Here is a 19173-nt window from a genome sequence, read left to right on the forward strand (position 1 = left end):
AGGATTGAGCCCCTACCTCTTCCCAGTTCTGTGAAAAACTATGAATGCATAGAGCATCAAATAAAAATAATTTTCCATTTGCATATCTTCATGAAAAATATATTAACATGTTATATATTAGCATATTAAGAATTTGAAGCCCAGAAATAAACAAAGAGAACAGCGAGGAGGGGAAATGAAAAAAAAAACAGGAAGAAATAATTATAAATCATAGCTTACTCTTGAATCAGCATCTCCCTTAATATCTTCGTTCAAATCCTTCACATTCAAGTCAAGCTTTGTTTTCTCTCTTACAGCTTTCTGGAGTTCATCCTTAAGGGATTCTATTTCCTCTTTGAGAGACGAACCTTGAGTTTTGATTTCTTTAACTTGCTTGGAAGAAGACTTGACTTTATCTTGTGCCTCTTTCAAATCTTTTGACCTCTGTTCTTTTGTTTTTCCAGAACTAGCCCGAACTGCTTCCATCTTGAAAGAAATAGTAACATTAATTCTAAATCAAATCCAACGGAATTGTTTCAGACTAAAAAGAGCTTACCTAATTAAATACAATGCTAATTGCATTTTAACTGATGCCTAATTCTTCCAGCAACATTAAGCTAATTTCATAAGCCTACAATCTAGAAATATGCCGAAATTTCGACTGTAAAGAGCTCTGAAGTACTTCTACCAAAAACAACTTCAAAGTAAACTCCCAATTTTTTTTAGAAAATATGTCTTAACAAATAATTTTTTGTTACTTTTGATTGATAACAACTCCCCCTCCCCCTTTAAAATAAAGAAAACAAAGAAAAATATTATTTTTGGCGTGAGATTCTTTTAGATTAATTTTATGCTTAGAGATTCCCACAGATACTAATGAAAAATCCTTTTTGTTCTCCGAGTTAAAAATTACTTATGCAACCATGATGATCCTAGTTAATGCAACGACTTTCAGAAGATAAAAAATACTAGTATACAATATAGTGAAATGTGACTGAAAATCATTATATATATATATATATATATATATATATATATATATATATATATATATATATATAGCTTTCACTACTAAGCAAGCCCATAACAAAAAATCCACATATTTATCCTTTAAAAATACAGCGGCGAGTAAAACATTGAATATCACGGTGAATAGCTTCTTTTTTTGGTTGTACCCTTTAGGGCTGTGCCCCCCAAAATTACCCCCTGCAAAGAGTTTGCATCATACAGTCATTGCAAAGAGGCGAATTAACTATCCAAATAAAAAAAAATCACCCACAACTGCCATAGACATTTAAAACAATCGCCAAAAACAAAAAACTCTCATAAAAAATACATTTTTATAATTTGAAATGTTGGCGGATCAGATGTCATCTGCTGCTGTTAACTTTGCGGGCTTTTTGAAGTAAGCTTGCTTTTACAACTGTAAACGAAATTTTCCCTTAGCACAAGGGACCCCTATGAAAGCGAAAACCAACTTAGGACCTGAAACCCGTGATAACAAACATTTTGAAGGAAGCCAGCAAAATCCTTCGAGATCCAAAGGCCCAAATCCTGCTGAGCAAAACCAGGCAAAACAAGGACATTTTGCAAGGGCCGAATGCCAACTCTGTCGACCATGAGTGATTTGAAAGACCCAACTTAGAGAGAAATTGATAATATAAAAACAAAAAAGAATTAAGTAATTCCACACAAAGGGATAAAATCATCTTCTATAGATTTTTTTTTTTACTTTAGAATCGACTCCTCGAATCTTCAAACATGACACTATCTTAATGTCTTGGCAACAATAAGAACAGAGTATCTTATAAAACTTAATGGTCTCACTACTGGTAAGTATAATCGCTTTAAAAAACTGAGGCAGACAAAGAAATAATGTGTTTAGATGATTATTATTCTGTCAATAGATTTACTACTTAACAAGACAGAGAAAGTGGACCTTACATCATCTAGCTTTTTCTTCGTATCTTTCAGATCTCTATCATAAACTGCAAACTCTAGAGCTCTTCTCATTTTGTCCCACTTTTGATACTCCTTCAATTCCTCTTTTTCACCTTTGAGTGTTTCAAGGCGATCTTCAATAGTACGAAGGAAATCTTCAATCTTGTCAATCTTACCATCGGTTTCTACAAATAAATAAAAAAGGTTATAAATACACGTGTCAACCAAAATAATTGGCTATGGCCACACTTCTAGAGAAACCTGTTCATTTTTATACATAAACAACAAAGGCGTAAAATCAACTAACAAAATCATACATAAACATAACTAACATAAAATCAACTAACATAAAATCATAGCATCGTGAATTCGAGCTTCACACTTGAATTATTGAGGCGATGTTCTTTTTTTGATAAAGGTTGTAAACTGAAATGCAAGCGAAGATGGATAAAGAATTAGATTGAAGTGCAGAAAGGATCTCTTCTCTTCTTAAATACGTATTTCCAAAGTTGTAGTCTTGGTAAGTCAATCATGCATTGTCTTTTTATAATATATATATATATATATATATATATATATATATATATATATATATATATATATATATATATATATATATATATATATATATATATATATATATATATATGTATATATATATATATATATTTATACATATATATATATATATATATATATATATATATATATTTATACATATATATATATATATATATATATATATATATATATATATATATATTTATATATGTATATATATATATATATATTTATACATATATATATATATATATATATATATATATATATTTATACATATATATATATATATATATAAATATATATATATATATATATATATATATATATATATATATATATATCGAGAGAGAGAAAGAGAGCATAAAATATTAAGACGTATTATAAAGTGATAGAACCCACCACTTGACAAGATGCGGAAACATAGGCTAGAAACTCACGATAAACTTTTTAAGGATTTCAGTTTAAAAACAACGAACAAAATCGATTAACACCAGCTGGAAAGGGGTTTCATCTAAAAAAGATTAAAAGTACAAGAAGGATACCTTTTAAAATTCCAAGAGATTCTTCCCTCCTTTCATCATAAACACGTGTTCCAGCCACTTCTCGAAGAAGTTTTAAGCGATATGAATCTGGTGCGGTTGCCATTTGATTAATCTAAAAAATAATATTGGTTAAAAAAAACATTCGCTTCTTTCTTTGTAACATTATGTGTTATATTCTAATTTATCTACTATAACAACTAAAAACAAGGAATAATTAAACTCTAATAAACACGACAAACAATATACTTTTTTTCTTTTTTTTGGTTTATCGTGATCATTCGTCTGAAGCCAATGGCCTGAATGGTGCACTGGTCTGAATGGTAAGACACGGAAATTGAAGATTTTTTGTTAAAGGGATCATAAAAGAGCGAAGAAAAATTCGTTTAGTTTGAAAAATTTCCATAAGTTATCCAAGAAGATAAAAAAAGGAATCATATTTTCCTATGCAACTAAATAGTTCAAGTACAGTTCAAAACAAAATTGTCCTAATTCTAAAAGTAAAACTCCTTGTGATTATTTAATACTAGGTTCGCTTAGAACGTAATTAATTCCTTGAGCCCTGATATAGAAAATTCTACTTTCCCTTCTACATTTCTAGGAAATAATTACCAAAAAATTTAATCCGAAAACCCCAAATGCAAAATTTTTTTGTTCGTTTTTAATGGCATTTGCTTACAATTTCATATGCATGAAAAGATCGAGCCTAAGGGTATACCAAATCAAGTTTAACTGCAACCACATTTGGTAATTTGCTTTTATTCTAAAATTTTCTCCGAGATATGAGCTTCTATTTCATAGCTTTTTATAGGATTTTTCCTATAAAAAAAAAAAAAACTTTGGCATTTTTGTTCACTAATGAATCCACGCAGAAATTTAGAGTAACATAGCAATGAATATTTTTTTAAAAGGGTAAAAAATTGAGTAAATAGTACCACGAAACAGATGTCTGTCCAGAACTTAGATGCCTTGTTGCAACTAGGATCAAATTAAAATGACAAAAGTCATAAACCAAAAATTTCTTTATTTGATTGATCGATTACTTACCTTTCCTTGCTTTACAATGTAGTATGGATTCGATCGAGAAAAACCAGCAGATTCGAGTAGGTTCAAAACATCAGTCCTTGTGACAAGTTTCTTGTTTAAGAAATATTGATCTTTCTTTGAACCAATTACACGTCTCAACGCTACTTCTTCCTTCTCAATCTAGAGTAATAAAATTGGACAATAGTTGTAAGTCATACGACGTCAGGGACAAGGGTGGAGACAAGGGAATACATTCAATGCATTTACCCCCCCCCCACCCCTCCTCCACTACCCCCATCCCCATAGAAAATCAACATTACGTCGAAAGGAGTATGTTCTTTTTTACATTTAGCTTGAATATGATACCTCTCACAAACAAAATATTCAAATTTTATCCCCCTCTTCCTAGGAAGCATTTTTAGAGCCTTGCCCCACCTCTCAAGAAGAATTTGCGAGAATACCCATGTAGTATATTCTGACACACAGACAAACCAGTGTCAAATACTTTTGGTTGAAAGTAATACTGTTCAGTCATTTTACAATATCAAAGAAAGTAATTCATAGTAGAAAAAAATTCAAAGAGATAGAATATATAACAAAATTATTAAACAGTGAAGAATATATATATTTTATTTTATTTCATTGTATTATGGTTGAGCCTTTTCCTTTGTATTGTTTGTTAGCTTAACAAACAATCTTTGAGATTTCTATATGAGGTACGTTCTTCTAAACTCCTTATTTTTTTACATTTAGCTTACTTTAGGACTAGGCCTGTTCCCTATACTGACATAATCGTGAATCACAGAAATCGTTCCATGATAAATTAAATATGAATCATTGGAAAAAATGAACAGTGAGAAGTATTCAACCTTTTATACTACCTTGAAATACTCTTAAATACTCAACTAAACATTGGAGCAGTTAAACAGTTCCTAACTAGTGACAACTGAAAGCAGAATTATATACCGTTTTTATTTTGCAAAAAGTTGTCTCCTCACTCATGTTGTAGAATAGCTATTAATCTTCCTGGGACACTCTGTACAAAAATTAGGCCTCCTCAATGAGCTTGTGCAGATATGTGTGGATAGGGATTTCCATTATTCTGATCTAAATTAGTTAGAATGTTTGTTGTTTAAGATAGATGTTAAGCAGGGGTCCTTTGGTTGGAACTCTAAATGTCACACGTATTATATTTATTACAGATACACACTAAAATACCCAGACATTGCCAAATTTTAGGATCCCTAACATGGTTTGACTTGATTGAATAGATTGGTTGAGATTTTCTTACCACATATATATTGTTAAATAAACTACTTTCTCCTAAAAAACATAGGCCAAATTAGCATGCTAATGTAAAGGATAGAAAAAAAACGTAACTTCATATATGCCAAAACGCTGTATAAAAAAAAGCAAAATATGAAAATTTAGACTTTAAAATTATAATGTAAAAGCTTCCTATCCCAACCCTCTAAAATTACAAACAATTTGGAGCTATATATGATATCATAGTTTCACATAACTCTTTCTTCTTCTTTCTTATTTCTTTTACTTAGGTGTATTAGGATGTTTTCAATGACGTCAATTCATAGAACTTTAGGGGGGAGGGATAAAAAGTAGTTTCGAAATACGTTTTATATGTATTTTTGTATTGTTACATTTTGTATGTATTTCTATATTTTATGCACTTTTCTATATACGTTGTGTTTTTCAATTTTATCAACGAAAATACAAAAAAAAGGCATTTTCGATGAAAAAACCACCTTCCCCCCCCCCCAAAAAAAAGAAGAAAACAGTATTTTCAAAATCTGAGGGAGGAGAAAGAATTTAGGGGAACTGGCACATACCCCCCTCCCTCCCAATTGAAATAACTGGGTATTATTGCATTTTATGTTTTTGGTTAGACACATAGGTTATTTTATGTATTTCTACCAAATTTAGTACTGCAAACAAGGTTTTAAAAAGTTGTAAAAGAACACTTACTGGTAGTCTTTGGTCAGAATTGTCAAAAATTATCTCCACGTAAGCTGAAATAACCTTGGGCCCATTTCCTTCATGGAGTAATGCCTGCCTTTGCTCAGGTCGTAGGTTATTGAACTCATCACTTAAAACAAACTGAATTGCTGAAATTCATATATATAATATTAAAAAACAATCTTTTGTTAGATCTAGATTACAACAGGGTGAGAAACTACTGTGTTTGAAAAAAAATGCACGAATGCTACCCTATGAATACTTTATCAAAGGAAATTTCACCAGCGTGGGCATTTTGCCAAATTGGCAAATATCATCATATTATGAGTCTTGTTTGAGAAGGGTGCAACTTTTTCCTTTCTATTTATATTATGGTATTTTATTTTGGCATTTTTATTTAGAGTTTTTACATTTACAGGTTTTACTAATTGAATTTAAGCCGGATTAACTCTGTACCTGTTTGGAATAAATAACGAGTGAAATACTTTTGAACTTGTAATTGAAACTTGTCAGATAAATTTATAAACTTGTATATGATTACGGCTTAAGGATTATTTATGGATTGTGGCTGTGAGTTAGTATTCAGCACTACTATCATCTGAGTCGTGCATTGAAATATTCTGATTACTTGCAAATCACTGGATTACTTGCCCCACTCAAAGATAAGTTATTATTTATTCTCATTGTATTCATTTAGCCAGTGTGGATCATTTCATAATTGTGCTTATTGAGAACTATCTGTGGATATTCCTTTTTCACTTAACTGTTTTTGGACTGATGCCGAGTCATGAGTGAAATTTGCTTATAATGGACAATTGGAATACCAGTGCGCTTTATTATTGCCCAGTTTTGAATTTTGCTCAGCACAATCTCGATGAGGGGTTGGACCATCAGTCGATTGTGAAATATGCTAGTGATTTTTTCCCGTATCAAGATGTTCTTGGCGCTAAGAAACTTTTAAATAGCAATTGCTTCCCAGATGAGCCTATACCTTGTCGTTCGGGACCCAGTGCTAAGAATAGTTCATTGTCGGACATTATCACTACTGTTTCTCGCTGCTCTGCAAAAAATATTGATATTCCAGAGTTCGAGATCAAATTCCCCTCTGAACTCCCTAGCATTCCGGCGTCAGCTTATTCTATCCTTACCGCCAAAGTCAATCAGTGCCTTGATCAGTTAAAATCGCTTGGTCACTTCAATAGTCCAGCAACGTCTATAAATAGTTCTTTGGTCTCAGATAGTAGGGGTACCAATCGCAAACCCTCGTACGCCGTCGTTCTTAAAAATCCGCCTCCAGAACTAAGAGACCCCGTTTCTCGCAAGGAAAAGCTTGATTCTTTCGCCGGACATGATGGAATTGTGCCGGTAAAGTCCGATCCGGTAGGGAAAAGATGGGTTGTTGTTACGCGGGATAAAGTTTCCGCCAATTCTCTTGCCGCATATGCTGTTGCGAGCTATCCAAAGATTCTTGCTAAAATGATTGATCGCAAACCTCTTGGAGTAATTAGGGGACTTCCCGATAGTGTTTCTAGCAGTATACTCATCTCCGTTATTCCTGGTCTTGTTGGGGCCAGCCAGATCGGCTCTTCTCATACATTCCGTTTAGAGTTCCTTGATTCCGCTGCACTAAAATCTGCCATCGCTACTGGTCTGCGCTTGGGTTACGAGTCTTTTAAAATATCGGAATACAAAGAATTGCTCAGACGGTGTCTTAGATGCCAAAGTATCCATCATTCGTTAGCTCACTGCCCATGTGCCCGGAATGAGATGAAGTGCTCTAAATGTTCTGGATGCCATTCCAATACTAAAGACAATCCTTGCTTAGAGGCTCCGCAATGTGCCAACTGCGGCGAAGCTCATGTTTCCTATAGTATGAATTGCCCAGTGATCAAACGCGCTCTGAAGTCTGCTCCAAAATGAACCAAGCCACTATTTTTAAGTTTTGCTTCTCTCAATATTAACGGCACAAAAGACAAAGACTTGTTAAATAATGAATTATTAGTCCATGACATAGTGTTCTTGCAAGAACATCTTTTGACCAAATTAAACGTTTCTAGCCTGAAGCGATCTTCTGTCCACCATTTTTTTTTTCGCAAGAGGCCAAGAAAACTAGAGGCCGCCCTTCCGGTGGCCTAGCAATGTTTTTCCGTTCCCCATCAAAGCCCTCTGTGATTCATTGGATGATAACATCTTAGCGATTCAATGTGACAGTACCGCCTTTATAAAGGTTTACTTACCTTGCGATCGACGTTCTATAGCATCGTTCACATCTTTCGCTAAATGTTGCTCCAGTTTAAAGTCTCTACTCGAAAGTCCTAAATAGTTTGAAAGACCTAAATAGGGTTTTAGCTGGTGACCTTAACTGCGACATTCTTGGTACCTCCGATAGATCAATCTTCTTGCTAGAATCACTTCCTAGCATATATCACGTTGCAGTTAAGAGCCTCCCATTCACGTATATTCATAACAGAGGCTGTTCAAAATCGAACCTGGATCACGTGATCTCTTCCAGTTCCAGCTTAATATCATCGATTGTCAGGGTGGACGAAGAGACGATTGATGACGATCACTTTATTCTTAGCTGTAATTTATCCTGTACACTATCTGGCAAAATACTTTCGGATCAGCCGAAGTGGCATACGAAGTTGAACTGGGATCGTGCTAATGTCCCACTATACCTTGCTACGCTAACTGCTTTACTGTCGACCATAAAATGCCATATCACCTACTGCAAATGTCAGTTTCCTCGCCTTCAAGTAGAGTTGACCTAAATTGCTATTATTATCAAATTGTCCAATGCCTTAAATCAGCTTCCAAAGCTATAGTGCCTGTGGATAAAGTTAGGATTGGTACAAGAAAACCTAATTGGAACGTTGATCCTGAAGTAAAACGTGCTAAGCAAAAAGCCAAATTTTGGATACGTATGTGGATATCATGAGACCGACCATCGTCCGGAGCTGTTTTCTCTGTGAAACAAAAGTATAAACTTGAATATAAGGCCAGTTTGAAGAGAGCACGCTTGAATGCATGGTCAAGCCCCACCGATAAGGCCTCCTGGAATAAAGTTATTAATAGTGAGAAATGTTCCCCATCTACCCTATCTTGTCTCCACTTAGCTAATTTTGTTGATCATTATAAGCATGTGTTCAGTGTATTTAATAGTTTTCTTCAGTCTTTTTATTATAAGTTGCTTAAACCGCTTTTACCATACCGTCTCCTGCAGGCTCATGTCCAGCCTGTAAAGAAAAATTAAGCGTTCAAATAGCCTTGATGGTGACGGCCTTTCTTACCAATTTTTTGCTTTTGATTTGTCCTGCTCTACTTAACCATCTACAAATATTTTTCCAGTCTTGCTTAGCACAGTCGTTTGTTCCTGATAGTTTCCTTTGTGGCCGTGTAACGTCTATTCAAAAGCGAGGCAAGGACCCCACGTCATATGTGAATTATCGTCCCATTACAGTATCGTGTTTCTTAAGTAAGTTGCTTGAACATTTGTTACTGCCAGAAATTGAGTCGAATTGTGATTTTACGCCTTTTCAATTTGGTTTTCGGAAAAGTTTCGGTTGCTCCCATGCACATCATGTTTTAAGCCGACTCGTGAAAGATGCCGTAAAAACTAAAATGTCTTTATACTGTCTTACTGTTGATATTTCTGGAGCTTTCGACAATATTGTGCACTCTCAGGCTCTATTTTCCCTTGCGTCTTCAGGCATTAATCCTTCCGTATTAAGTTTATTGTCTTCTTGGTATTCAAAGTCTAAAATTCAAGTTACCTGGAATGGCCAAATATCTGACCCGGTAAAAATTAATAAGGGAGTTCGGCAAGGTGCCGTATTGTCTCCTAGTATATTTAAATGCGTGCTTGCATAGTGCCTGCGTCCCCTTAGAAGTTCTGTTTTTTACGGTAATATTGGTTTGTCTTCTATTACATCTGCAGATGACGTTCTTCTTGTTGCCCGGACTCACCGTGGATTGCTTTCTAATTTTACTATATTAACCAATGAACTATCTAAGATTGGACTGTCAGTTAATGCGTCTAAATGCGAGTTTATTTGTTTTAATAGCCCTTATGCGGTCGCTCCATTCGTTGCTGGGACTACAGTTCTACCATGTTCTTCTTTAGTTAGTTGGCTTGATCTGTGTTTCGGCCCAACACTTTCCACTACCTGTTCATCCCTAGTGAATCAAGCCGTAAAAAACCAACGTGGCGCTTACGGAAAAATATCCCCAGACAAAAGCCGTTACAACCGCAACGGTTTGTGCATGACTTATAACGCTTATTGCGCCCCTGTATTTTTGTTTTTATCAGGCATGGCTCATCTGTTTCGTAAGAAAGATCGACATGCTCTACGTACGGCTTATTTCAGATATTGCAAATTCCTCCTCCGGCTTCCTAGATGGCACTGAAACAAAAAAATAATTGCTCGATCGGGCTTCCAGTGATGATTTATGTTAAAAGACTATCAACTTTATTCACGTTTATGACCCTCTGCAGCCTTTTTTTCCATATTGATACTGGTTAATTAGTCCGTGTTGTCTTTTGTCAGTTTGAATTTTTTTTTTCTTCGCTGTTTATCATTTTTGCTTTTGTTTATTTATAATACTCCGTGATTTGTGTTTTTTATACTTTTACGGGTAATAAAGTTCATTCATTCATTTATGATTTATCAATGCCTATATTTTTCCGTAAGTAGCATGATAAGAAAAATACAACCCTTGAATTATTTTTACAACTTTCATGAGTTCTATAATAACTGGTTGCGTAACAATTCTTTAAAGGAGTAAAGCAAGGCTTCTCCACAATGTCATGCCTTTCAACTTTCTAACTTTTATCGTTTTACACTAAGTTCATTAAGCCTGGTAGTATTTTCTAATGAATGAAAAAGCATTATTATCACAGCAATAATACCTAACTTCTTCTACTTCAAAGTTATGGTTTCACAAGAGATGTTAAGAAAGGTAAACAAGTATAATTATCTCCATCTCTTCCTAATAATAGTTAGCAGATACTAACTGTTGTAATAGTAGTCTAACAGCTTCTATTGAGCTGCGAAACATAAGATAAAAAAAAAACTGCGAAACCAAGCCAGAAAATACAAGACCTAACAACCTTAGGCTTAAGCCTACGATTTTATATCACATTACAATGCTCCCAATTTTTCCAGGATCTATTTCATGATTGAAAGACACCAAAATTTGAAAAGCATTCATTTTTTCCCTACACTATTGGTCTCCTTTTATTTTGGGTCTTCTTTTTTATTTCCGGTTATTTCACGTTAAGAAGTTATTAAATATTATTTTTTTTTGCTCATCAGATCAAATTCTTATAAAAACCTAACTTGTTTCAAGAAAGCTGTTAAATAAACGCTTTGACAGGGTTCTTAAAAAACAACAGAAATCTGAAACAAACCAATTCAGCCCTATGATACGTTTTAGTTCCCTATAATAAGTTCCCTTTTACAGGGAACTTATTCCCTGCAAGTTCCATATACTTATCATTAAATTCCCTATAATAACTTCCCTACTTGCACAGACATACAACAATACTTAAGTTACATGCTTAGGTGGTAGCCTCCGCAACTACTGGTGGACAGGAGGGAGATTTAAATAGGAAAAAATTTAGGCCACTAGTTTTGCAGGTGACCGGCGTTTACCCCTCCCCCCTGGAAAATAAGGCTTTTCAGATCTGATAATTTTATTTGAGTTTTTTCCATAGGGTGATGGAATTTTGATATTTGTGCATTATACACCACTGACTCAGGCTTACGCTGTGTAAAACTCGAGAACAAACCGGTTTCCTGGTAATTTTCTTTCAGCTTATTTGGATAGTTTGAAGTCAAGAAAACAATTCTTCTTTCGTAATATGCAGAATTAACCGGGGGAGGGGGAGTTTTCCGCGAGGCAGGGGGTATTTTCCGGGTGGGGCAGGGGGGTAAACGCGTAGAGCCAGTACTGCAGGAGTGGGGGTACTTCTGACCAACCCAAGGTTTGGGGTTCTCTCTACCTCCCATGCGTGTAGGTATGTTACTACAGGTTTGAAAACATATAGTAGTTAAATGATTGCTAGAAAACAACATGTAGGAGTTTATGATTAATTACTTGGGCATTCCTACTTTATTCACAGTTACCAATTCCTGACCCCAAAGTTAAACATGTTCCCAGTCTGCAAAGGTGTCTGTTAAGGGCTAGTTTCATCCTCTAAAATCTTAAATAACTTATTGTCAAGTCACATGATAGTTGTCATTCATTTAGCACTGTCAAATCTGTTGACATTTCATTGCTTTATTACACTAATGACATGCTAAATCTTATCAGACTCTATTTTTGACTTTTGGAAACATATTCATGTCTGTTGTCTAGTTACAAGAATGTAGGTCTGAGACTGAACTGCTAGAAGTAAGGACTTAAGTTTCTCAAATAGAAAAGAGATCATCCTATAAGTATTACACTAGGCAATTGCTTAATCAAACGAGTAGGTACGCCACCTATCTGGGGCTCCCAACAGATGTCTCTTTACAATATATCTGCTCCCTCCTAGTTACATATCTTGAATAGCAAATTTTATTTTTAGATTCAACCCTCCACTCCTTGTAATTCTTTACAATGCTTTTGATTTACCGCATACATTATACACAGCTCCATTCTGGAAGCTCATAAAAAAGCATAAAATAAAGTTTAAAATCCACTCTTTATTTTAATGTGTCATAAAGTAGCTTCTTAATTTGCTTCATTAAGTAGCTTAGTAACATGAAATAGCTTTTTAATTTGGTACTACTTAATTTGGTACTACAACCAAGCCAACCCAAATTTAGCAACTGAAAGACTTCTTAGCCAGTAAACTAAACTTGTACTTCTAGGACACTAATGGGCAATTCTGCTAACCTAAGGGTGCACTCCAGGTTATGAACCATAATAGCCTTGCATTAACTACGGATGTTTCTTAAAAATGACACCCGCCAAGAACGGTTATTAACAAGGGCTAATTATGCTTATAAAGGGATAATCTTTACAAGGTTCAATTGTTCAATCTTTTATTCACTCTAATAATATTTTCAATATGTTTAAATCTGATAATAATCCAGTGGCTTTAGTTTTACACCACTTAAGATACCCATTAACTATCTTTGGTCTAAGTTAATACAAAAACAAATTCAAAGTTACTTTTTGATTGTTCCAGCTATTACAACAATGCAAGCTGGAACTAAAGTTAGTTTTTAGTAACTTCTGACAAACCTGAAGTACCTCCTAAGTTTTCTGCTTGTTTCCTTATCCTCTGTTTTCCTTCAGAAGTTACTGTGTTTTTACTGCTACTTTTGTTTAAATTCCTTTTTTTTCCTTTTTTTTCTCTTTTTCTTCATATCCTTCATCATTGCCCACTTGTTGCATTTCATGTGTTTTCAAAGACAGCACTATTATTATACTGCTAAACAAAAAGCTACACAACTCAGCATTTAGAGAAGTCAACAGTACTGCATAGGCTAAACAAGCAGGCTCCTTTGCAAAATCCTACCCTAACAAATATTCTGTCAATTCTGGTGCACTTAATCGATTCATAGCATATTAATAGAGAGCAAGGGCGTCGGCTCCTGGCCTTTGAAAATGCATGTCTCTGAAGAGTCGTTAATACACACTGGAAAGATCGAGTCTCAAATGTTTGGATCTAAATGAGGTTAAATAAATAAAACATTTCTTTTTTTTACTGAAAGTAAGGAGCAATATTAAAACTTAAAACGAACAGAAATTATTCTGTATATGAAAGGGGCTGTGCCCTCCTCAACGCCCCGCTCTTTACACTAAAGTTTGAGAATTGTTCAATTGGATTTTCAATGCTTGGGATGGATGTGAATTGTTCAATGCTTGGGATGGAATCGTTCAACAACTGTTTGCTCCCTATAGCTTTTAAAACCTTGAATGATTATCTAGAAATGAAAATTCCAATCAGAGTCAAACTTTAGCGTGAAGAGAGGGGCGTTGAACAGGGGACAGCCCCTTTCATATACGGAATAATTTCTGTTCGTTTTAATTTTTAAAGTTGCTCTTTACTTTCAGTTTAAAAAAACTTGTTTTTTTATTTGATTTCTGGACGTTTTTGAATTAATGTAGGTTTTGATTTTGGCTCACAGGTCACTCCTTACTACAGTTCGTTACCACAAACTGTTTGATCCAAAAAAAATATGACCAACCAACCTCTTGTGACAAATATAATCCACCAACGTCGATGGCAATATCTTGGCCATAAATTGAGACCTTAGAACTCCTAAGACAATCGAAATGAATTGAAAATTCCAATCAGTGTCAAACTTTAGCGTGAAGAGAGGGGCGTTGAACAGGGGACAGCCCCTTTCATATACGGAATAATTTCTGTTCGTTTTAATTTTTAATGTTGCTCTTTACTTTCAGTTTTTAAAAAACTTGTTTTTTTTATTTGATTCCTGAACGTTTTTGAATTAATATAGGTTTTGATTTTGGCTCACAGGTCATTCCTTACTACAGTTCGTTACCACAAACTGTTTGATCCAAAAAAATATGACCAACCGACCTCTTGTAACAAATATAATCCACCAACGTCGATGGCAATATCTTGGCCATAAATTGAGACCTTAGAACTCCTAAGACAATCGCCCAGTGGTGACCTTTAGGTTTGAGAAGGAATGCTCTTTACTTTCAGTTTTAAAAAAAACTTGTTTTTTTTTATTTGATTCCTGAACGTTTTTGAATTAATGTAGGTTTTGATTTTGGCTCACAGGTCACTCCTTACTACAGTTCGTTACCACAAACTGTTTGATCCAAAAAAATATGACCAACCGACCTCTTGTGACAAATATAATCCACCAACGTCGATGGCAATATCTTGGCCATAAATTGAGACCTTAGAACTCCTAAGACAATCGCCCAATGGTGACCTTTAGGTTTGAGAAGGAATAGTCGCCCCAGGAACACACTACATTGCACTTACTAGCCAAATCTCTGCTCTCTTAACATGTTCCTTCAAAACGTATGGAAAGATGTGCTGGTGGTAGCAGCATATCGCAAAGACTGGAGACTCTTAATCAATGTCATAGCTCTGGGGACACAGGAGGATCTAAGGTCTAAGGCAAAATCACAATTCCTTCAAAATTTATAACAACAAATTAGTTTATAATCATCTATGATAGCCTATAACAGCTTTTTAAACTCTATTTGTTACTGCAATATCCAGAAACATTAAGGAGAAAAAGCCAATGACTTACCATAAAAGAAATTACTTTTTCCAGATCCATTTCTGCCAACAACAACATTATGCTTGGGATGGAACGGTTCAACAACTGTTTGCTCCCTATAGCTTTTAAAACCTTGAATGATTACCTAGAAATGAAAATTCCAATCATAGCAGATTCTTAAAATACTACAATAGAAATAATACACCATCTTTTCTTCCTAGGTACAGTTGATCCAGTTATTAGGTACCTGCACACAGGGTTAGGACAGTGGGGTTTAAGGACCTACTCCAGAAAATTGGAAAATTACACAAATCTGACAACTGTTATTAATAATGAGTTGTGCAGTGATTATAAAGTATGCGTGACTTTGCTGGTTTTTAGGCTTTTGATGTAGTTAGCCATGACCTATCTAATATTATATCTATACAAATGCAATTTAGTTTTTGAAGTTTTCTTACTGATAAAAGCTCCTTTCTGTTTCATTGTTCGTAAATAACTTGCATTAATCAACTCCAGGGAACACGGACCTTATTAAATCCAGCATGACCCTATTTTTACTCGAAAATGTGAATTAAGGTAACAGTTATTGTGTTGTTGGCATGGTTAAAATATGCCAATATTCCATAAGTAGCATCCAACACAGCAACTTTATTAGAAACAACATTGGCTAATTCTCAACAACTTACAAATTCTTAGGAATGAGTTAGTAAGCTACATTTAAGCAGTAGTTTTGGTCTTTGACATATCTATGGATTATTAGCATAGGATTACATGAATACTGATATAAAAATGGCAAGACATTGAGACCTATATATATAATGTTTTTAGGTATTATAACAGATGTTAGTTCCAGTAACACATTGTGAAGGTATACAAATACAGCCTCTGTTGTTGCAGTATTTAGGTGGGTATATTCTCTTTCACAATGAAACCATTCAAAGTGTTTCAAAATTTTGCAATTAAGTAAAAAAAATGAGAATCAGTTAGAAATAATTATTTGTTCAGGTTTTTTATACTTTATAGATGTTGTAAAGAATGCAATGATCATAAGAAATTAGATGGTGCTTGCTTATTCAAATTATGCTACAAAAAACTTATTATACAGTCATTAAGCCTACATACAATTATGTCATTGGGTTTGTTTGTGTCTTGGGAGATAAACAAATAAATTTAATTTTAATTTGACTATTCCATTAACTGGCACAACCTTTTGTCTTCTTTTTTTTTATTCTGTGTTTATTAAAACTTACATGGTTTATTTTAGTGCAGTCATTGGTTCATTAGAAAAGTGTATGCACTTAGGATGTGTTATTTTCTAGTTTATATCCTTATGAAATTAAAGGGAACAAATTCTAGCATAGATTTAAGCTAAAATTCAACGAAAGAAACCAATCGAAATGAAATTGAAAAGCAAATACCTCCTTTCCTATTGCAGGCTTTCATCCTTCCAGGTAAAAAGTATAACAATATGACTTTGGCTGCTTAGAGAATCAACCATCAAGAAGATTAGTGGGTATTTTGTAGAGAATTACTAAATATTTTGCTAAGACAGCAGGCAGCTTATCTAAGACATACTGGCTTATTATGCTATACAGGTTGCCACTTTGTGAGGTCCTAATCTATATGAAAAAAAAAACACATTTCATTCCATGAGAAATGTATTTTATCAAAACTCTACATCAAACTAGAGTTCATGAAGCATATGGTTCACAAGATTACTGCAGGATAACAGGAGTTGTTGTATGCATTCATGTTCTGAATTGCCTAAAACTGTGAAAAGCCAAGATGAAAGACGAGTTATTACTGGTCCTTATACATAAAAAAAAAAACATCCAGTTCTGTCATTTGAAGTATTAGGGGAAATAAAGATAATCACACAGCTCCCTGAATGATACTTTTTTCACAGCTAAGACTGAAAGGTGGCAGAACGACAAGATTGAAAAGACTCCAGACAATTAATTGCCTTTTCAGCAGCTGATTAAAATATGGGAATTGTTGCTGGCAACAAATTGGAATTTCACAATCATGCACAAACAGAAGTACACAGCAGATCACCTAAAGTTAGGGTCAAGCTGTTCAAGAGTCTTGTACAGCCAATGCTTGAATTTGGGATGAGTGTTGCCACAACCTTGAACAAAGGTGATCAGCAGAAATGAGTCAGTTCACAGATAGGCAACAAAAGTTGTTGATGGATGCAAGAATCTTGACTACCCATCTCAATTGAATAAATTAAACCTTCCAACATGCATGAACAGACACCAGAGAAGTGACATTGACTTAAGCTTTTTAAGATCCCCCAGTTAAAAGCCCTTTCAGCTCAATGAATCCTTCAGAACAGAGGGCATAGTAAGAAGTTATCTTAGAAGAGAAGATATGCCAGTCTACAAGCCAATGCATATCCACATGCTTACTACATTACATGCTTATTATAACTATACTTCAGTGCAAAAAGTTGGGCATAGCTGACGTGGAAACCTCATATAGCATATTCAACAGTAAGTAAATGAATACTATGCTTATCTGGACCCAAAACGAGGCTGTGGTATTTCAGCAAAGTAAATTCTATAATAGATTTACCAGCTATGACAACAAATAAAGAAGATACCACTTCACCTTTGGGCATTATAAGCAAGAAACTCACTCTTAGGAGCACTAGTAGTAAACCCTTGAAACTCAAAATCAAAGAATCATGGTTTACCTGTAAAGTAGAAAGACGAACTGATAAGCAGGACATTATCTGCAGAGCAAATCAAACTAAGACCACAAAGGTCACTAAAACTTCCATCATTAGTTATCCTAGTCACAGTAGCTGTAAGAATACTAGACATAATAAGGATTAAAATTGAACCTTGCCTGAGTCCTCTAATAAAACAGATAGGCCCAGCTAAACAATCATTTTCAAGTTTGACCCTAACATAACTATGGGCATACCAATATGAAAGCAATACAACTATATGGGGCATAACTCCAAAATCAAGCAGATTCAAAAATACTTTTGATTGGACAACTGAGTTCAATGATGCTTGTATAAAAGTCTCAGCTGTACTGTAGATACACTTCACTAGGCAATGAGCAAATGTCCAATTCAGATGCTTATGAAAACCAAATTGTCTATAATCTAGCATGCATTTACATATCAATTAAGGCAGGATAAGACAGCAGAATATAGCATCTGAATTAAGACCAGTCTGGAGGCCTTCACCAGGGCAAGGTTTAAATAATGTGAAAGACAACCCATATAAATGGCTAGTCAGTCCTGATTACATATCTCTGCTTGACTGCCCTTGTACAAACCAGACATGAAACTACCTCCAGTCAAGTCATTCAGTGTCAAAACGCAAAAAAACTTGCTTCTATCATCATAGAAACAGACAACAAGAACAAGCTATTCTTTTGAAGTTACATCACTCACTTCATCAGTAAAAAAAAATATACACATAACCTAAATGGCATTGTCTACATTAACAAAGATTTCACTCTGCACTAAAGAAAATGCACATTGTGCCCTTCTAGTGAATGATTTGAAATGCTCATCAATTGCAAAAAAAACTCAAAATACCAGTTCATTTTCAAAACTATTTGCAAGTAGATCACTTTTTTTCATGAAGACCCCACAGGGCTAGTTCATGAAAACCACAAAAAGAATAGCCTTGACAAGGAGTCTTGACATTTTTTGGTTTTTCATCCTTTCCTTGTCAATAAAAATGCTTTTTCATCTTGTATTCTGATAAACATCATAGATATTTGTAATTCAGTAATATGATACTATCTTTCATCACAATTTTTAAATTTAGCAAGAGTACCTTTATGGTGAGAATATGGCTGCAAAAATAAGTATCCAAGTGTCTGATGTGAGCCTTTGCTGGTATCAGATTTGACAAACAGAAAGCAGTGTTTATAGAATGCTCTAATTTTTAAGGGGCTGAAAACCAACCATAAATACTTTGGAG

The 19173-nt window shown here is 34.4% G+C and overlaps 1 protein-coding gene across 1 annotated transcript in view; it reads right to left on the reverse strand.

Moving 5' to 3' along the window:
* LOC136025057 (structural maintenance of chromosomes protein 3-like) overlaps positions 1-19173 on the reverse strand; it is a 94233-nt gene that overhangs the window by 68618 nt on the left and 6442 nt on the right. Inside the window, exons 2-7 of the mRNA XM_065700738.1 lie at positions 15254-15368; positions 6033-6172; positions 4071-4229; positions 3027-3138; positions 1924-2105; positions 220-465 (exon numbers count right to left, since the gene is read on the reverse strand). Coding sequence (XP_065556810.1) covers positions 220-465; positions 1924-2105; positions 3027-3138; positions 4071-4229; positions 6033-6172; positions 15254-15368 — 954 coding nt within the window. The remainder of the gene's footprint in view (positions 1-219; positions 466-1923; positions 2106-3026; positions 3139-4070; positions 4230-6032; positions 6173-15253; positions 15369-19173) is intronic.

The sequence above is a fragment of the Artemia franciscana genome, chromosome 3 (genome assembly GCF_032884065.1).
Source record: "Artemia franciscana chromosome 3, ASM3288406v1, whole genome shotgun sequence".
Lineage (NCBI taxonomy): Eukaryota > Metazoa > Arthropoda > Branchiopoda > Anostraca > Artemiidae > Artemia > Artemia franciscana.